The 22,690-nt window shown below is 42.9% G+C and overlaps 1 protein-coding gene across 1 annotated transcript in view; it reads left to right on the top strand.

Moving 5' to 3' along the window:
* The first annotated feature begins 16,156 nt into the window (after positions 1-16,156).
* The window catches only part of LOC135225272 (fibrillin-3-like), a 32,841-nt gene continuing 26,307 nt past the window's right edge, over positions 16,157-22,690 (top strand). Inside the window, exons 1-2 of the mRNA XM_064264602.1 lie at positions 16,157-19,379; positions 19,960-20,056. Of these exons, the coding sequence (XP_064120672.1) occupies positions 16,157-19,379; positions 19,960-20,056 (3,320 nt within the window). The remainder of the gene's footprint in view (positions 19,380-19,959; positions 20,057-22,690) is intronic.

Genomic DNA, 22,690 nt, shown 5'->3' with positions numbered 1-22,690 from the left:
TATATGTGGTGATAATGCTGAATGTCAAACTCATAAACATAGGCCCATATGCACTTGTCCACCAGGGACCACTGGCAACCCTACCATAAAGTGCTCTGCTATGGAAGTAGAAAAACCTCCTGAACCAGCTCGTCCTATAGCAGAGGTCACCCAATTGGAAGACAATGTGCAAATTAATCCCATATCTAGCCCAGCTTCAACACAAAGTCCACCTTTGATTGAAACACCAAAGCCTCGGCCGCCAATTCCGCCAGATAATCGGCCTACTCCACTTCCTGTCATACCTTCTATATCAATTGCATGTGAAAATAATGATGACTGTGATATGGGTAATTCATGTATTAATATGTTGTGCTATGATGCCTGCAGCCTGAACTTCTGTGGAGAGGCTGCAGACTGCCAGACATTTGATCATCGTCCAGTGTGTCTGTGTCCACCAGGAACTACAGGAAATCCACAAGTTGGTTGTATATCTACTACCACTGATAAGATTCCAGTTTTGCCACCTATTACTGACAAGCCCCCTCAACAGCCAGTTATTTCTATTCATCCTATTGCTGGTCCATCCTCTGAGAAACCACTTCCTGTAGCTGATAAGCCAGTAAGTCGACCTCCAGTCATTATTACTACTACACCCTCATCACATGTACCGACCCCTGGTGCAATACCTATTGGTTGTGAAAGTACTGATGATTGTCCTTTTGATAATTCATGTGTTAATCGTTTGTGCATGGATGTGTGCTATCCAGGCTTGTGTGGACAAAATGCAGACTGTCAAACAATTGGGCACATTCCTTCTTGTTTATGTCCCCAAGGAACAACTGGCAATCCAACAAAACTGTGTACTGCTATAGCAACAGAAAGTTCAGTTACAATTCCTCCACCACTTGTAGAAGCACCTGTTCTTCCTGACGATGAGAACATTATCCCTGAGAGGGGTCCAGTAAGTACACTTCTGCCTCCTTTGACAGAATTACCTCCATTCAGACCAACAGAACCACCAAAGAAAAAACCGGTTCCAACACCTATTCTCCCACCTGTTGTCATAGCTTGTGAAAATAATGATGACTGTACAACTGATAACTCTTGCCTTAATAACCTCTGTTACGATGTATGCAGCCTTGGTATTTGTGGAGAAGATGCTGACTGCAAAATTCATAATCATCGTCCTATTTGTAGTTGTCCTCCGGGAACTACAGGGGATCCAACTCGGGGATGTCAGGCTCTTCTTACCGAAAGACCAAAAACTCCAAAGCCACCAGAAGCAGGTGTTGGCGAACCCCCACCTCATCAGCCGATTCTTCCGATAGCAGGCACATCTACTACAGGTTTACCTCCATTTGTAGATCAACCCACTCTGAGACCAACTCCAACTCCACAACCACGTCCTCCTTCTCCACCAACACCAGGTCCACTACCTGTTGGGTGTGAGAGTTCTACCGAATGTCCAGGAGATAATTCATGTATGAATAAGATGTGCCTGAATGTTTGTTATTCAGGTTTATGTGGTGAAAATGCAGATTGCCAGACTCATAAACACAGACCTGTCTGTACATGTCCACCAGGCACTACAGGAAACCCTACAATTAAGTGCTCTGCTATGGAAATTGAAATTCCACAAACAGTGCCTCATCCTATTGCAGGAGACCCAATTTTGCAGGAAGAAGTACCAATAAAACCTATTTCAGGTCCAACATCAACTCAGATTCCTCCATTAGCAGAGTTCCCAGAACCTCGTCCTCCAATTCCGACAGATAATCGACCTCCTCCACTTCCTGTAATACCACCAGTTCCTATTGCATGTGAAAATAATGATGACTGTGATATGGGTAACTCATGTATTAATATGTTGTGCTATGATGCATGCAGTCTAAACTTCTGTGGAGAAGATGCTGACTGCCAAACAGTTAATCATCGCCCAGTATGTTTATGTCCACCAGGAACTACAGGAAATCCTCAGATTGGATGCGTCGCTTTGACAATTGACAAGGTTCCTATCTTAATTCCTGTTACTGACAAGTCCCCTCAGCAACCAGTTGCTCCTATTCAACCAATTTCTGGTCCATCCTCTCAAAAACCGCCTCCTGTAGCTGATGAAACAACAACTCGAGCTCCAGATATTACCACTCCTCCACCACTTGTTCCAACCCCTGAATCAATACCTATTGGTTGTGAAAGTACTGATGATTGTCCTTTTGATAATTCATGTGTTAATCGTTTGTGCATGGATGTGTGCTATCCAGGCTTGTGTGGACAAAATGCAGACTGTCAAACAATTGGGCACATTCCTTCTTGTTTATGTCCCCAAGGAACAACTGGCAATCCAACAAAACTGTGTACTGCTATAGCAACAGAAAGTTCAGTTACAATTCTTCCACCACTTGTAGAAGTACCTGTTCTTCCTGACGATGAGAACATTATCCCTGAGAAGGGTCCAGTAAGTACACTTCTGCCTCCTTTGACAGAATTACCTCCATTCAGACCAACAGAACCACCAAAGAAAAAACCGGTTCCAACACCTATTCTCCCACCTGTTGTCATAGCTTGTGAAAATAATGATGACTGTACAACTGATAACTCTTGCCTTAATAACCTCTGTTACGATGTATGCAGCCTTGGTATTTGTGGAGAAGATGCTGACTGCAAAATTCATAATCATCGTCCTATTTGTAGTTGTCCTCCGGGAACTACAGGGGATCCAACTCGGGGATGTCAGGCTCTTCTTACCGAAAGACCGAAAACTCCAAAGCCACCAGAAGCAGGTGTTGGCGAACCCCCACCTCATCAGCCGATTCTTCCGATAGCAGGCACATCTACTACAGGTTTACCTCCATTTGTAGATCAACCCACTCTGAGACCAACTCCAACTCCACAACCACGTCCTCCTTCTCCACCAACACCAGGTCCACTACCTGTTGGGTGTGAGAGTTCTACCGAATGTCCAGGAGATAATTCATGTATGAATAAGATGTGCTTGAATGTTTGTTATTCAGGTCTATGTGGTGAAAATGCAGATTGCCAGACTCATAAACACAGACCTGTCTGTACATGTCCACCAGGCACTACAGGAAACCCTACAATTAAGTGCTCTGCTATGGAAATTGAAATTCCACAAACAGTGCCTCATCCTATTACAGGAGACCCAATTTTGCAGGAAGAAGTACCAATAAAACCTATTTCAGGTCCAACATCAACTCAGATTCCTCCATTAGCAGAGTTCCCAGAACCTCGTCCTCCAATTTCAACAGATAATCGACCTCCTCCACTTCCTGTAATACCACCAGTTCCTATTGCATGTGAAAATAATGATGACTGTGATATGGGTAACTCATGTATTAATATGTTGTGCTATGATGCATGCAGTCTAAACTTCTGTGGAGAAGATGCTGACTGCCAAACAGTTAATCATCGCCCAGTATGTTTATGTCCACCAGGAACTACAGGAAATCCTCAGATTGGATGCGTCGCTTTAACAATTGACAAGGTTCCTATCTTAATTCCTGTTACTGACAAGACCCCTCAGCAACCAGTTGCTCCTATTCAACCAATTGCTGGTCCATCCTCTCAAAAACCGCCTCCTGTAGCTGATGAAACAACAACTCGAGCTCCAGATATTACCACTCCTCCACCACTTGTTCCAACCCCTGAATCAATACCTATTGGTTGTGAAAGTACTGATGATTGTCCTTTTGATAATTCATGTGTTAATCGTTTGTGCATGGATGTGTGCTATCCAGGCTTGTGTGGACAAAATGCAGACTGTCAAACAATTGGGCACATTCCTTCTTGTTTATGTCCCCAAGGAACAACTGGCAATCCAACAAAACTGTGTACTGCTATAGCAACAGAAAGTTCAGTTACAATTCTTCCACCACTTGTAGAAGTACCTGTTCTTCCTGACGATGAGAACATTATCCCTGAGAAGGGTCCAGTAAGTACACTTCTGCCTCCTTTGACAGAATTACCTCCATTCAGACCAACAGAACCACCAAAGAAAAAACCGGTTCCAACACCTATTCTCCCACCTGTTGTCATAGCTTGTGAAAATAATGATGACTGTACAACTGATAACTCTTGCCTTAATAACCTCTGTTACGATGTATGCAGCCTTGGTATTTGTGGAGAAGATGCTGACTGCAAAATTCATAATCATCGTCCTATTTGTAGTTGTCCTCCGGGAACTACAGGGGATCCAACTCGGGGATGTCAGGCTCTTCTTACCGAAAGACCGAAAACTCCAAAGCCACCAGAAGCAGGTGTTGGCGAACCCCCACCTCATCAGCCGATTCTTCCTATAGCAGGCACATCTACTACAGGTTTACCTCCATTTGTAGATCAACCCACTCTGAGACCAACTCCAACTCCACAACCACGTCCTCCTTCTCCACCAACACCAGGTCCACTACCTGTTGGGTGTGAGAGTTCTACCGAATGTCCAGGAGATAATTCATGTATGAATAAGATGTGCTTGAATGTTTGTTATTCAGGTTTATGTGGTGAAAATGCAGATTGCCAGACTCATAAACACAGACCTGTCTGTACATGTCCACCAGGCACTACAGGAAACCCTACAATTAAGTGCTCTGCTATGGAAATTGAAATTCCACAAACAGTGCCTCATCCTATTACAGGAGACCCAATTTTGCAGGAAGAAGTACCAATAAAACCTATTTCAGGTCCAACATCAACTCAGATTCCTCCATTAGCAGAGTTCCCAGAACCTCGTCCTCCAATTTCAACAGATAATCGACCTCCTCCACTTCCTGTAATACCACCAGTTCCTATTGCATGTGAAAATAATGATGACTGTGATATGGGTAACTCATGTATTAATATGTTGTGCTATGATGCATGCAGTCTAAACTTCTGTGGAGAAGATGCTGACTGCCAAACAGTTAATCATCGCCCAGTATGTTTATGTCCACCAGGAACTACAGGAAATCCTCAGATTGGATGCGTCGCTTTAACAATTGACAAGGTTCCTATCTTAATTCCTGTTACTGACAAGACCCCTCAGCAACCAGTTGCTCCTATTCAACCAATTGCTGGTCCATCCTCTCAAAAACCGCCTCCTGTAGCTGATGAAACAACAACTCGAGCTCCAGATATTACCACTCCTCCACCACTTGTTCCAACCCCTGAAGCAATACCTATTGGTTGTGAAAGTACTGATGATTGTCCTTTTGATAATTCTTGTGTCAACCATCTTTGCATGGATGTTTGCTACCCTGGATTATGTGGTGAGAATGCTGACTGCCAAACAGTTGGGCATAGACCTCTATGTTTATGTCCTCCTGGCACCACTGGAAATCCAACAGACCACTGTATTGCCATGTTAGCAGAAGATCCAATAACTCCTTACCCACCATTAGTAGAATTACCTCAAGTGTCACATGAGGGAAACATTATTCCTGGGAAAGGTCCAGCTATCACAACTCTTCCACCTTTGGCTGAATTCCCTCCAGTTAGACCGATAGACCCACTTGAAAAAAGACCTATTACATCACCAATTCTCCCTCTTGTTGTCATAGCTTGTGAAAATAATGATGATTGTACAACCGATAATTCTTGCCTCAATAACCTTTGTTATGACGTTTGTAGTCTTGGTGTATGTGGAGATGATGCAGAATGTAGAATTCAGAATCACAGGCCTGTTTGTAGCTGTCCTCCTGGTACCACTGGAGACCCAGTATATAAATGTCAGGCCCTGTTAACTGAGAAACCTTTAGCACCACATTCTCCAGAAGCAGGTACTGGAGTTCACATACCTGATCAACCAGTTCAGCCATTACCTGGTACTACATCTACACCTTTACCACCTCTTGTTGATTCTCCAGCAAGCAGACCTCCCCTAGTTTCTTCAACTCCTCCACCCAAACCACCTATGCCAGGTCCTTTCCCAGTTGGGTGTGAAAGCTCTCATGAATGTTCTGGAGATAATTCATGCATAAATAAAATATGTTTGAATGTATGTTATCCAGGGTTTTGTGGTGACAGTGCAGATTGCCAAACTTTAGGGCATCGACCTATTTGCACTTGTCCACCTGGGACTACTGGCAATCCAACAATTAAGTGCTCAGCAATGGTAGTACAGACACCTTCAACACATATGCCTCCAATTTCTGAACAGGTATCCCAGCGACCACTGCAACCAGTTCATCCTGTTCTTGGGGCAACCTCACCACCATTGCCTCCTCTCGTAGAATATCCTACTAAACGTCCTTTGGATCCACCATCAGTTAAACCAATACCACCTCCAATTTTGCCCTCTCCAATAACTGTTGCATGTGAAAATAATGATGACTGTGATAGTGGAAATTCATGCATCAACATGTTGTGCTACGATGCTTGTAGTTTGAATTTTTGTGGAGAAGATGCTGATTGTCAAACTGTCAACCATCGTCCTATTTGCATCTGCCCACCAGGAACTACAGGAGATCCTCAAATAGGATGTAAAGCAGCTATCACAGAAAAGGTTCCAGTCATGTCTCCTATTACTGACACACCTCCTCAACAGCCAGCAGTTCCAGTTCATCCAATTTCTGGGCCATCTTCTGAGAAACCATCACCAATAGCAGAAGAACCAACAGTTCGACCTCCAGAAGTAATTACAATTCTTAAACCATCACTACCCACACCTGAAGCAATACCTACTGGATGCAAGAGCACTGACAATTGTCCTTTTGATAATTCATGTGTCAATCGTATATGCATGGATGTTTGTTATCCAGGGTTATGTGGAGAAAATGCTGACTGTCAAACAGTTGAACACAGACCAACATGTTTATGCCCTACTGGAACCACGGGCAACCCTACAGAACATTGTAGCGCCATAGTAGCAGAAGTGTCCACATCTCATCCTCCAGTAGCTGGAACACCTGTTGTGGAACAGGACTTAAACATTATCCCAGGCAAGGATCCATCCAGCACACCTCTTCCTCCATTGACCGAAATACCTCCAGTCAAGCCAACATATCCACCAATACCAAAACCACCACCTTCACCCATTCTTCCACCAATTGTTATAGCATGTGAAAATAATGATGACTGTACAATTGATAACTCATGTCTCAATAACTTATGTTATGATGTGTGCAGTCTTGGGATATGTGGTGAGGATGCAGACTGCAAAATTCACAATCATCGACCTATCTGCAGTTGTCCTCCAGGAACTACTGGTGAGCCAACAAGAGGATGTCAGTCCCTTCTAACTGAGAAACCTACAACATTAAAGCCACCAATATCAGAAATTCTAGATCCAGGACATGGAGATCCAGTTCGGCCAGTCATTGGACCATCTTCAATACCTCCACCTCCTTTGGTAGAAACAACTTCGTTTAGACCACAGAAGCCCACTACTGCTCAACCACCACCACCACCCCCGATTCCTGATAACTTACCTATTGGATGTGAAAGTTCAGATGAATGTCCTAGTGATAACTCATGCGTTAATAAACTTTGTCTTAATGTATGCTACCCTGGGATTTGTGGTGAGAATGCTGACTGTCAGACACAAGGAAATCGGCCTGTATGTACCTGCCCTCCTGGAACTACTGGCAATCCAACAATCAAATGTTCAGCATTAGCTTATGAAACTCCAATTCCAATTATCCCAATTGCTGGAGAAATTCCATCTGTTGCTGATATAACCATTAGACCCATTCCAGGTAGTACAACTACAAGAGTTCCTCCCATTGCAGACTTGCCAACACAACCATCAGCTGAACCTTCTATAATTAGACCAACACCACCTCCAGTTATACCTCTAATTCCAATTGCTTGTGAGAACAACGATGACTGTGACATGGGTAAGTCATGTATTAATATGCTATGCTATGATGCATGTAGCCTTCATCTTTGTGGTGAAGATGCTGACTGTCAAACTGTTGGGCATCGACCTGTTTGTCTTTGCCCACCTGGTACTACAGGAAATCCACAAATTGGTTGTAAGGCAACAGTTACAGAAAAAGTTAGCACTTTTTCTCCAATAACAGACCATCCTCCTCAACAACCATTTGTTCCTGTTAGTCCAGTGGCAAGTCCATCATCAGAAAGACCACCACCAATAGCAGATGAACCCACCACACGTCCTCCAGAACTTGTTTCATATCAACCACCACCTGTACCTATTCTTCCACTTATACCTGCTGGTTGTGAAAGTAATAACCATTGTCCATATGATAATTCTTGTGTCAATCGGTTTTGTTTAGATATATGTTACCCAGGTTTATGTGGTGAAAATGCAGAATGTCAGACATTAAGCCACAGACCATCATGTATATGTCCCCCAGGTACAACTGGAAATCCAACTGACCATTGTAGTGCTTTATCTACTGAGAGACCTACAACCATTTCACCAGTGGTGGGAACACATGCTCTGCCTCCTGAGAATGATATTATTCCAGATGTTGGTCCAAGTACTACAGCACTTCCTCCATTGGTGGAATTCCCTTCAATAGAGCCTTTAGAAGAGCCATTGCCTCGTCCTCCATTGCCAAAACCAATTATTCCTCCTGTGGCAATAGCATGTACAAATAATGATGACTGTTCTACAGATAACTCTTGTATAAATCACTTCTGTTATGATGTTTGCAGTCTTGGTGTTTGTGGGAGTGATGCTGACTGTAAGATTTCTAATCACCGACCTGTATGTAGTTGCCCTCCTGGGACAACAGGTGACCCTACTTTTGACTGTAAGGCAGTACTAACTGAGAAACCCATCACTACATTGCCACCTATATATGAAACAAAACCTACACTACCTGGTGATCCCATCAGACCAATAGCAGAGACAGGACAACCTACTTTACCTCCTTTGGTTGAATTCCCAACCTCCAGACCACTGCAGCCATTGGCAACACAGCCACCAACCCCACCAACGCCTAGTCCTTTACCTATTGGTTGTGAAAGTACAAGTGAATGCCCGGGTGATAATTCATGTGTTAACAGACATTGTCTCAACATGTGCTACACTGGCCTTTGTGGTGAAAATGCTGACTGTCAGACACATGGACATAGACCTTTATGCACTTGCCCACCAGGAACAACTGGAAATCCAACAATCAAGTGTTCAGCAATGATAGCTGATATGCCGTCAACACCTCTTCCTCCAGCTGCAGAAGAGGGGCCAGCTCGACCAGACTCTCCAATTAACCCTATATTAGGCTCCTCTACAACACAGCTTCCTTTAGTTGAGCTTCCCACATTACGTCCAACAGTGCCTCCAGAATCTAGACCTACTCCACCTCCTTTAATTCCTCCTATTTCTATTGCATGTGAAAATAATGATGATTGTGATGTTCACAATTCTTGCATAAACTTAATTTGCTATGATGCATGTAGTCTTGGGGTATGTGGTGAAGATGCTGATTGCAGAACTGTTAATCATAGGCCTGTGTGTCTTTGTCCACCTGGCACAACTGGAAATCCTCAATTTAGTTGTAATGCTGTAGACAGTGAAATTTCATCTACTATCCCTCCTCTTTCTGAGGTGCCACTCACTCCTGAAGACTCAATTCATCCAATTTCAGATGCAAGCACAAGACCTCCACCAATAGCTGAAATGCATAAACCTAGCCTTCAACAGTCTACTCCTTCAACTCCATTGCCAATTCCTTCAGCACCACCCATCATTATTGGTTGTGAGAGCAACGATCAGTGTAGCTACGACAACACTTGTGTTAATCGCCTCTGTATGGATGTCTGCTATCCAGGATTATGTGGTGAAAATGCAGACTGCCAAACAGTTGGCCACCGACCTTCATGCTTGTGCCCTCCTGGCACTACGGGCAATCCCACAGTACACTGCAGTGCTCTATCAACAGTAAGACCTACAATTATTGATCCTATCACAGGAAAGCCAGAAATGCCAGCACAACCACCTTTAGTACCTGGTATAGAGACAACACCTACACTACCACCCTTAGCAGAGATGCCTTCAACTAAACCTACTGATGCTCCACTTATTCTCCCAACACCCCCACCGATTATACCACCTATTGCAATTGCTTGTACAAATAATGATGATTGTACCACAGACAACTCTTGTATCAACAACCTTTGCTATGATGTTTGCAGTCTTGGTGTATGTGGAGATGATACTGACTGTAGAATAGAAAATCATAGACCAGTATGTTTATGTCCTGAGGGAAGTGTTGGTGATCCTACCACTGGATGTCAAGCCATACTTACTGAAAGGCCTTTAGTTGTTCCTCCAATTGTAGATTTTCCTACTTTAGTCGATGGATTAGTGTTTCCTGTAGCAGAAACAACAGCACATCCTCTACCTCCACTGACAGAACAACCGAAGCCTAAGCCATCGCAACCTCCAGTTAAACAGCCACCTGTAGCACCTACTCCAGGACCTCTTCCAATAGGATGTGAAAGTTCAGATGAATGTCCATTAGATAATTCATGTGTTAATAAACTTTGCCTTGATGTTTGTTATCCAGGGATTTGTGGAACGAATGCAGACTGCCAGACTCAAGGTCATCGCCCAGTTTGCACCTGTCCACCTGGAACAACAGGTAATCCAACTATCAAATGCTCAGCCTTGTTGACAGACAGACCACCAACAGTCAAGCCTCCTGTCAGTGGTGATCCCCATGTACCTGCTAGTGATAAAATTGATCCTATTTCCATGCCAGCAACAACTGGACTTCCACCAATAGCTGACATTCCTACTAAAACTCCAGAGCAGCCACCTATAACAAGGCCTCCTCCACCTCCGATAGTGCCACTTTTACCAATTGGATGTGATAACAATGATGACTGTAGTATGGACAACTCATGCCTTAATAAGATATGTTATGATGCATGCAGTATTGGCATATGTGGGGAAAATGCCCATTGTAGGTCAATGGACCATAGGCCAATCTGTCTTTGTCCTTACGGTACAACAGGTGACCCCCAGATAAAATGCACAGCTGTTACTGCTGAAATGCCCATCACCATTGTACCTATTGTTGAGAAACCACAGGTTAGTGATATTCCAGTTCATGCAGTCCCTGGCCCATCATCAACACTACCACCACCTGTTGCTGAGTTACCAACACCTCGTCCAACAGAACCACCTTTACCCTTACCTCCAGTTATACCAACAGCACCACCACACCCTATTGGCTGTGAAAGTACTGATGAATGTCCTTATGATAACAGTTGTATCAATCGACTCTGTCTTGATGTTTGTTACCCAGGCTTATGTGGTGAAAATGCAAACTGTCAAACTGTTGAGCACCGACCTTTATGCACATGTCCACCTGGAACCACAGGAAATCCAACAGAAAAATGTGTAGCTCTTGTAGCTGACGAACCTACAACTCCTTATCCTCCAGTTGCAGGCACTCCAGGTATAATTCCTGATGCACCCATTTTCCCTGGGAGTGGACCATCAAGCACAACACCTGAACCATTAGCAGAGCCTCCTACAACTCGGCTACCTCCATCACCCATTGCTAGACCACCACTTCCACCAGTAATTCCTCCTTTTGTTATTGCATGTGAGAATAATGATGATTGCACGGCTGATAATTCTTGTATAAACAACTTGTGTTATGATGTATGTAGTCTTGGTGTTTGTGGTGAGGATGCAGATTGCAAGATCATGAATCACCGTCCCATATGTTCCTGCCCTCCTGGAACAACTGGAGATCCATCACGAGGTTGCCAAGCATTGCTTACTGAGAAACCTCAGCTTCCACTTCCACCAGTCACTGAGATTATACCAGGAGCTCCTGGAGAACCAGTGAGACCTGTTGCTGAACCAACTTCCCCTGGTCCACCTCCTCTTGCAGAATTACCAACTCCTAGACCTACTGAACCACCAATTACACGACCACCACCCCCACCTACACCTGGTCCAATTCCTGTTGGCTGTGAGAGTTCAGATGAATGCCCAGAAGATAATTCATGTGTTAATAAAATGTGCCTCAACGTTTGTTACCCAGGGCTGTGTGGTCCCAATGCGGACTGCCAAACCCAGGGAAATCGTCCAGTGTGTACTTGCCCTCCAGGAACCACAGGCAATCCAACTATCAAATGTTCTGCATTGGCTGTAGAAAATCCCCCAGTGCCTCCATCTCCAGTACCAGGGGAAGCTCCAATCAAACCAGATTCTCCAGTTAAACCTATAACAGGAACTACAACACCTGGACTTCCTCCTCTCATGGAACACCCAACACCACGACCACCTGAGCCTCCTGTAACAAGACCTCCACCACCACCAATAGTTCCATCTGTACCTATTGCATGTGAAAATAACGATGATTGTGACACTGATAATTCATGTTTGAATAAGTTATGTTATGATTCATGCAGTTTAGGAATATGTGGTGATGATGCTGACTGTAAGACTGTCAATCACAGACCAGTGTGTTTGTGCCCATATGGTACAACTGGTAATCCACAAGTTGGCTGTCATGCAATTACAGCTGAAAGCCCGACAACAATTATTCCAATAGCTGAGCAATCACAGGTCAGTGATATTCCAGTTCATGCAGTCCCTGGACCATCATCAACACTACCACCACCTGTTGCTGAGTTACCAACATCTCGTCCAACAGAACCACCTTTGCCTATACCTCCAGTTATACCAACAGCACCACCACACCCTATTGGCTGTGAAAGTACTGATGAATGTCCTTATGATAACAGTTGTATCAATCGACTCTGTCTTGATATCTGTTACCCAGGCTTATGTGGTGAAAATGCAAACTGTCAAACTGTTGAGCACCGACCTTTATGCACATGTCCACCTGGAACCACAGGAAATCCAACAGAAAAATGTGTAGCTCTTGTAGCTGACGAACCTACAACTCCTTATCCTCCAGTTGCAGGCACTCCAGGTATAATTCCTGATGCACCCATTTTCCCTGGGAGTGGACCATCAAGCACAACACCTGAACCATTAGCAGAGCCTCCTACAACTCGGCTACCTCCATCACCCATTGCTAGACCACCACTTCCACCAGTAATTCCTCCTTTTGTTATTGCATGTGAGAATAATGATGATTGCACGGCTGATAATTCTTGTATAAACAACTTGTGTTATGATGTATGTAGTCTTGGTGTTTGTGGTGAGGATGCAGATTGCAAGATCATGAATCACCGTCCCATATGTTCCTGCCCTCCTGGAACAACTGGAGATCCATCACGAGGTTGCCAAGCATTGCTTACTGAGAAACCTCAGCTTCCACTTCCACCAGTCACTGAGATTATACCAGGAGCTCCTGGAGAACCAGTGAGACCTGTTGCTGAACCAACTTCCCCTGGTCCACCTCCTCTTGCAGAATTACCAACTCCTAGACCTACTGAACCACCAATTACACGACCACCACCCCCACCTACACCTGGTCCAATTCCTGTTGGCTGTGAGAGTTCAGATGAATGCCCAGAAGATAATTCATGTGTTAATAAAATGTGCCTCAACGTTTGTTACCCAGGGCTGTGTGGTCCCAATGCGGACTGCCAAACCCAGGGAAATCGTCCAGTGTGTACTTGCCCTCCAGGAACCACAGGCAATCCAACTATCAAATGTTCTGCATTGGCTGTAGAAAATCCCCCAGTGCCTCCATCTCCAGTACCAGGGGAAGCTCCAATCAAACCAGATTCTCCAGTTAAACCTATAACAGGAACTTCAACACCTGGACTTCCTCCTCTCATGGAACACCCAACACCACGACCACCTGAGCCTCCTGTAACAAGACCTCCACCACCACCAATAGTTCCATCTGTACCTATTGCATGTGAAAATAACGATGATTGTGACACTGATAATTCATGTTTGAATAAGTTATGTTATGATTCATGCAGTTTAGGAATATGTGGTGATGATGCTGACTGTCAGACTGTCAATCACAGACCAGTGTGTTTGTGCCCATTTGGTACAACTGGTAATCCACAAGTTGGCTGTCACGCAATTACAGCAGAAAGCCCGACAACTATTATTCCAATAGCTGAGCAACCACAGGTCAGTGATGTTCCAGTTCATGCAGTTCCTGGACCATCATCAACACTACCACCACCTGTTGCTGAGTTACCAACATCTCGTCCAACGGAACCACCTTTGCCTATACCTCCAGTTATACCAACAGCACCACCACACCCTATTGGCTGTGAAAGTACTGATGAATGTCCTTATGATAACAGTTGTATCAATCGACTCTGTCTTGATGTTTGTTACCCAGGCTTATGTGGTGAAAATGCAAATTGTCAAACTGTTGAGCACCGACCTTTATGCACATGTCCACCTGGAACCACAGGAAATCCAACAGAAAAATGTGTAGCTCTTGTAGCTGACGAACCTACAACTCCTTATCCTCCAGTTGCAGGCACTCCAGGTATAATTCCTGATGCACCCATTTTCCCTGGGAGTGGACCATCAAGCACAACACCTGAACCATTAGCAGAGCCTCCTACAACTCGGCCACCTCCATCACCCATTGCTAGACCACCACTTCCACCAGTAATTCCTCCTTTTGTTATTGCATGTGAGAATAATGATGATTGCACGGCTGATAATTCTTGTATAAACAACTTGTGTTATGATGTATGTAGTCTTGGTGTTTGTGGTGAGGATGCAGATTGCAAGATCATGAATCACCGTCCCATATGTTCTTGCCCTCCTGGAACGACTGGTGATCCATCACGAGGTTGCCAAGCATTGCTTACTGAGAAACCTCAGCTTCCACTTCCACCAGTCACTGAGATTATACCAGGAGCTCCTGGAGAACCAGTGAGACCTGTTGCTGAACCAACTTCCCCTGGTCCACCTCCTCTTGCAGAATTACCAACTCCTAGACCTACTGAAACGCCAATTACACGTCCACCACCCCCACCTACACCTGGTCCAATTCCTGTTGGCTGTGAGAGTTCAGATGAATGCCCAGAAGATAATTCATGTGTTAATAAAATGTGCCTCAACGTTTGTTACCCAGGGCTGTGTGGTCCCAATGCGGACTGCCAAACCCAAGGAAATCGTCCAGTTTGTACTTGCCCTCCGGGAACCACAGGCAATCCAACTATCAAATGTTCTGCATTGGCTGTAGAAAATCCCCCAGTGCCTCCATCTCCAGTACCAGGGGAAGCTCCAATCAAACCAGATTCTCCAGTTAAACCTATCCCAGGAACTTCAACAACTGGACTTCCTCCTCTCATGGAACACCCAACACCTCGACCACCTGAGCCTCCTGTAACAAGACCGCCACCACCACCAATAGTTCCATCTGTACCTATTGCATGTGAAAATAATGATGATTGTGACACGGATAATTCATGTCTGAATAAGTTATGTTATGATTCATGCAGTTTAGGAATATGTGGTGATGATGCTGACTGTCAGACTGTCAATCACAGACCAGTGTGTTTGTGCCCATTTGGTACAACTGGTAATCCACAAGTTGGCTGTCACGCAATTACAGCAGAAAGCCCGACAACTATTATTCCAATAGCTGAGGAACCACTGGTCAGTGATATTCCAGTTCATGCAGTTCCTGGACCATCATCAACACTACCACCACCTGTTGCTGAGTTACCAACATCTCGTCCAACGGAACCACCTTTGCCTATACCTCCAGTTATACCAACAGCACCACCACACCCTATTGGCTGTGAAAGTACTGATGAATGTCCTTATGATAACAGTTGTATCAATCGACTCTGTCTTGATGTTTGTTACCCAGGCTTATGTGGTGAAAATGCAAATTGTCAAACTGTTGAGCACCGACCTTTATGCACATGTCCACCTGGAACCACAGGAAATCCAACAGAAAAATGTGTAGCTCTTGTAGCTGACGAACCTACAACTCCTTATCCTCCAGTTGCAGGCACTCCAGGTATAATTCCTGATGCACCCATTTTCCCTGGGAGTGGACCATCAAGCACAACACCTGAACCATTAGCAGAGCCTCCTACAACTCGGCCACCTCCATCACCCATTGCTAGACCACCACTTCCACCAGTAATTCCTCCTTTTGTTATTGCATGTGAGAATAATGATGATTGCACGGCTGATAATTCTTGTATAAACAACTTGTGTTATGATGTATGTAGTCTTGGTGTTTGTGGTGAGGATGCAGATTGGCAAGAATCATGAATCACCGTGCCCATATGTTCCTGCCCTCCTGGAACAACTGGAGATCCATCACGAGGTTGCCAAGCAATGCTTACTGAGAAACCTCAGCTTCCACTTCCACCAGTCACTGAGATTATACCAGGAGCTCCTGGAGAACCAGTGAGACCTGTTGCTGAACCAACTTCCCCTGGTCCACCTCCTCTTGCAGAATTACCAACTCCTAGACCTACTGAAACGCCAATTACACGTCCACCACCCCCACCTACACCTGGTCCAATTCCTGTTGGCTGTGAGAGTTCAGATGAATGCCCAGAAGATAATTCATGTGTTAATAAAATGTGCCTCAACGTTTGTTACCCAGGGCTGTGTGGTCCCAATGCGGACTGCCAAACCCAGGGAAATCGTCCAGTGTGTACTTGCCCTCCGGGAACCACAGGCAATCCAACTATCAAATGTTCTGCATTGGCTGTAGAAAATCCCCCAGTGCCTCCATCTCCAGTACCAGGGGAAGCTCCAATCAAACCAGATTCTCCAGTTAAACCTATCCCAGGAACTTCAACAACTGGACTTCCTCCTCTCATGGAACACCCAACACCTCGACCACCTGAGCCTCCTGTAACAAGACCGCCACCACCACCAATAGTTCCATCTGTACCTATTGCATGTGAAAATAATGATGATTGTGACACGGATAATTCATGTCTGAATAAGTTATGTTATGATTCATGCAGTTTAGGAATATGTGGTGATGATGCCAACTGTCAGACTTCTAACCATAGACCAGTATGCTTATGCCCACCTGGAACCACGGGAGATCCTCAAGTTAAATGCCACGCAGTTTCTACAGTAAAACCTGAAACGGTGAAGCCAATTGGAGAACTCATACCCCTTCCTCCAGATCAACCAGTAAAACCAATTGAAGGTACTACATCAGCGCGTCCTCCTCCTCTTGTGTCAGAAGTTCCTCCAAAACCAAAATTACCTTTATCACCATTGCCACCTCCAGTACCTACACCTCCAACCCTACCTATTGGCTGTGAGAGTAATGATGAGTGTCCATATGACAATACATGTGTAAACCGGCTCTGTCTTGATGTGTGTTATCCTGGCTTATGTGGTGAAAATGCTAATTGTCAGACAGTTGAACATCGACCAGCATGTGTATGCCCTCCAGGAACTACTGGCAACCCAACTATTCATTGTACTTCTCTAGTTACTGAAAAACCAACAACTCCATTATCACCTATAGCAGGAAGTACTCCTTCACCTCCAGGTCAACCAATTGTGCCAGGTGTTGGGCCTACGTCCGTCCAACCTCCTCCATTGGTTGAAGAAACTACTTCAAGACCCCCAGAACCTCCAGTACGACCACCGCCTGCTACTCCAATAATTCCTCCAATTGTCATAGCTTGTAAAAATAATGATGAATGTCCAGTTGATAATTCATGCTTGAATCATGTGTGCTATGATGCATGTGCTATTGGAATCTGTGGGGAGGATGCTGATTGTAAAATCAGTAATCACAGGCCAGTTTGTACGTGTCCTCCTGGAACAACAGGAAACCCAACTGTTGGTTGTCAAGCTTTACTTACTGAACAAACAACTGTTCCAACACCCGAGAAGGAAATTGTGCCATTGCCACCAGACAGCCCTATCATGCCTGTATCTCCTCCTCCATCAACTGTTCCACCACCAGAGGCAGATTTTCCAGAACCCAGACCAACTGAACTTCCTACTGCAAGACCTCCGTCCCCACCAATGCCTCCACCTAACCCTGTAGGATGCAAGAGTTCAGAAGAATGTGAGTTTGATCTTTCATGTGTGAACAGATTGTGCCTTGATATGTGTCACCCTGGATTATGTGGGGAAAATGCAGATTGTCAAACAACAGGTCACAGACCAGTATGTGTATGCCCACCAGGAACTACAGGAAACCCAACATTAAAGTGTTCTGCTATTGCTGTCATAGAATCTACTTTACCTCCTCCTCCTATAGGAGAAGATCCAACTTTACCTCCTGATGAGCCTCTGAGACCTGTATCACCACCACCATCTACTGTACCACCACCTGAAGTAGAAATGCCTATCATACCTTCAACAGAGTCACCACCACTGCCTCCACCACCTGTAATAGTACCACTAATTCAGATCGCTTGTGAAAACAATGATGATTGTGATATAGATAACTCCTGCATAAACCTCATGTGTTATGATGTCTGCGCCCTTGGTATATGTGGTGAAAATGCAGACTGCAAGACACTTAATCACAGACCTGTTTGTTTATGTCCACCTGGTACTACAGGAAATCCACAGAATAAATGTACAGCTCTTGTTGTAGATGAAATTTTAACACCAGCTCCACCTATCAGTGGATCCACAACAGTTATCAGCCATCCAATTGTTCCTATTGAGGGAGCTACAACAAGGCTACCCCCTGTTGTTGAGACCCAGCCTCCATCTGTTAAAGAGCCCCCCCTTACAAGGCCTCCTCCACCTATTACAGAAGCTCCACTTCCTGCTGGATGCAAGTTAAGTGGGCAGTGTGCTTTTGATGAAAAATGCCATAATCATTTGTGTGTTAAAGTCTGCAGCCTTCTGCCATGTGATACCAACTCGGAATGTTATAGTGAATTGCATGAAGCTGTTTGTAGACCCATAAAACCAATAACTGCTCCTCCTGAATGTGTGATAGATCCTGACTGTTTCACTACACAAGTGTGCATCAGTAATGTATGCAGAGATGTTTGTCTTACAAGTAATCCGTGTGCTCCATTGGCAGTTTGCAGTGCAGAAAATCATCGACCACAGTGTAACTGCCCACCAGGATATATAGGCAACCCATATGTTTCTTGTCAAAGACCAGAACCTCCTACAACACCACCTACACCATTAACAACACCTCGCCCGGAATGTATTGTTGACAATGACTGTCCATTCCATTTAGCTTGTTTCAACCAAAGGTGCCTTGACCCTTGCACTTACCGAGATGTGTGTGGTCAAAATGCTGAGTGTACAGTAACAATGCATACTCCTGTTTGTATTTGTAACCCAGGATATTCTGGCAATCCCTATATTCAGTGTCTTCCACCAACAACACCTCCCCCAACCCAAGTACCTACTGTCCTGAGGCCGCAGTGTACTGTGAATGATGATTGCCCTTATGATCAAGCGTGCTTCAGTGGAAACTGTCGGAACCCGTGTGTAGTAGCCAACCCATGTGCCCCTACAGCCCTCTGTGATGCCATCAGGCACCGTCCCATCTGTTCATGTCCCCAAGGGTTAACAGGGGACCCCTATCTTCAGTGCATCAGTAAGAATGTTAATGTGGCCTTGTTCTTTGTACTTTTTCTTTATTTCTGGTTTACGCATGTCAGAGCACGATGCATGTTTTCCTTTGTGCCTGTCAGTGATTGATTTAGGATATGCTTTATTTTCAAAGATTGCATTTTCCCAGTTCTGCATAATTGTTTTTTGCATCATGAAGCCTGCATCGTATATGTTGCATCATTCAGCATATATAAATTGCATCTAAACTATTCTGCATCATTTTTAAATCTTGCATCATCTGCACATGAAAATTGTTAGTTTCCTTATTCTACTTCTTCCACTTGTATTAGTGTAAATAAATATTATATACAGTACAAAGATAGAATTCATCTTGTATTAGCATAATTATTTCTGAGCATAATTGTTTCTGCTTATCGTAAAAGAAATTGGAGTTTATGACTGCTGTACAGTATACTGTATTATATGCTTTGAATATGAAGTTTCCAATAGCTTCCTCTGCTCCCTCTACTGCTACTTTCATGATTTATCACTTTATCTGCGATACATTACTATTACTCTTGCTATTATATTTCAGAAATTAATTAATTTTTTCCTTCCCTCAGTTGAAGTCATTACCCCTCGGCCTGAATGCCTTGTGGATGATGAATGTAGCGATGCTTTGGCCTGCATCCAGCAGCAGTGTCAGAATCCTTGTACACTGTATGACAATTGCGCACTAAATGCTGAGTGTCATGTGACAAGGCATCGTGCAGTCTGTTCCTGCCCCGATGGTTTTGTTGGAAATCCCAACATCCAGTGTATTGTTGGTAAGATGAGAGGAGACAATTTTATGCATTGTATTTTACTATCTCATTCTTTCTCTCATTTATATTGCCTGTAACAGTTAATTAGAATAGTTTTTTAATTGAACAACAGATTTTGATTCTTTATAGATTTTTGTCATTTTGAGAAGCATCTCACAGTGACTGTCATTTTTAAAATATTCTACATGTTGAGGATGACATCTGCTGACAAGAATTTTTGTTACATTCAACAGCTAGCATAGGAAAGAAACCCACCAAAGGAAAATATAAAGTTCCTTTGTTTCAGAGCTTGCTGTCTTTATTTTCATCAAAGTTTAATCTTCACTGTATTCTTCTTGCATGTTTTGCATCTCTGATTATCAACGGCCATTTCGTCTTCTTTCATCGTTCAGTTTCTCATTTCTAGGCCGAGAAGCTCAAAATGGCCTCTAATTTGTAAAGTACACAAAACCATTGCTTACCTATTAAAAACTTATGCTGTCAATCTCACATTTTTATGCAAAACAGCACTGTAATATTAACCTTATAGCCACTTTTCATTCTTCACATATCTCTGTTTGTGTGTCTTTCTCAGATTCAGCATTGTTAATATTTTTTTCTCTCATGAACTACTGTGTTTTGTAAATTTTTATTTGTTTAAGGATACCTGTTTTCACTAGACACATAATTTATCTAATGTTATCACTTCATAGCATGTAGTTAATGATCTAGAAAATACATTAAAGTACGTATTAAAGTCGTAACAAAAAAGATTTAGTACTTTCTGACTGGTTAACTAAGATTTAGATGAAAATGGAAATTTGCTTAATTTTTAGTGATACAAGATTTTCATAAAACATACTAATACATCCTGTGCAAGCAATGATCTTATTATGTAATAATGCCACATCTCTTCAATAGTCTCAGACTCCTTAATATGTAAATTAGTCACTAGTGATAGTTAACTCTACTATTACATCCTTTTGGTTTTTTAGATGTACATGTACTTTATAGTGTGATAAGAATATTACATCCCATTTTATGCAACAATATGTTATGCAGTTATATATATATAATATTTATGAATGAAAATATTTTGCAAAGGAAACTATATTTTGAATTCATTAGTCGTGATTGTTTGTTACCATTTATTGCTAATTCTGGTTGATTAGGCCATTGATACAATCAGAATTTGTGTAAAGATATAATGGTGCTAAACTTGCAGTTGTTGGAACTAACAGACCTCTTGTGGAAAAATCATATCCAAGCTCTATGATAAACGTGATTGACACACCATACAAGTTTCTAAATTATGTGCTGTAGTTCATGGAATTGGAAATGTAATTACATTGTGCTAATAGAGCCAGTGATAATTTTTAACCATCACCAAATTGAAATATCATTAATATCTCATGGCAACCTTAGCAAAAGGTGAAATTGGCAAATTCTAAACACCATATAGGTTATTTTGAATATTAATGTAAAGTGCTCTTTAATTTGATGCATTTTTATATTGCATTCTCTTAGAATATTCTTTCATTTGCATATTAATTTAATGAAATTATATATAAGTGATAAATAAGTTTTCAAAAACAATACTTTACTACTATTCCATTTTTCAAAAGCCATTATGCTACTAATTGGGAGGTTCATATAATATTTGTTTAACTAATTCAACTAATTTATTTAATCATTTAATAATGGTTATTAAATGTCAGTCTAGCCTTGGTGTATTGCTGTACTGTTAAAGAAAGCTCTTGTTAATAATCACTACCATACTCTTTGATAACAGTCCTTCTTAATACATTTTCATAACAATCTTAACATACTCCTGATATGGTGAGAAACCTTTTTTACAAGGACTGTATTTACTTGCAAAGTGTTTGAAGCACTCCCATGATTTGATATTGATGACACACTCTTCTAACTTTATTACTAAAGCTGGGTGTCGAGCAAACTCAGACTGCCCTACACTTCATGCCTGTATAAACAACGATTGTGAAGACCCATGCAAGTTTGAAGACTGTGGTGTGAATGCAGAATGCCGCGCTGTCAATCACCGAGCTCAGTGCTACTGCCCAGAGCGATTCTTGGTAAGGAAATGCATATTACAGAAGATTGAAGACTATTGATTTTGTATGATCCATAATTTTTCTTAGCACACATGAATTTGACATACATAATATGAAAGATATATATATTTGAGAATTGTGTATATATTGCAGTGGATTGACCTTGTCCATGAACTCTGAAGACAATCATGACCGTTAGTGGTTAAACATTAATAGAATTATAGTGCAGTGTCTGACTATAAATTATTTTTTGGGCTTATACAGCTTATGTTAATCATTGTTAATGTTTAAGCTCAGACAGGATTTGTGGCCGTATAAGTAACCATATTGAAAACATTCTTTTTTTTTCTTCCTTTACTCGAAATATTAATTCATTTCAGGACTTCACTGTATACTCAAAATACATAAAAATAGATCAGTGAACTGTGATATGGCCACTTTTAACATACGTAAAGTAATTGGAATAAATTAATATGGCT

This window comes from Macrobrachium nipponense, chromosome 13 (assembly GCF_015104395.2).
Source record: "Macrobrachium nipponense isolate FS-2020 chromosome 13, ASM1510439v2, whole genome shotgun sequence".
Classification (NCBI taxonomy): domain Eukaryota; kingdom Metazoa; phylum Arthropoda; class Malacostraca; order Decapoda; family Palaemonidae; genus Macrobrachium; species Macrobrachium nipponense.
This window is presented reverse-complemented; position numbering and strand designations above follow the sequence as displayed.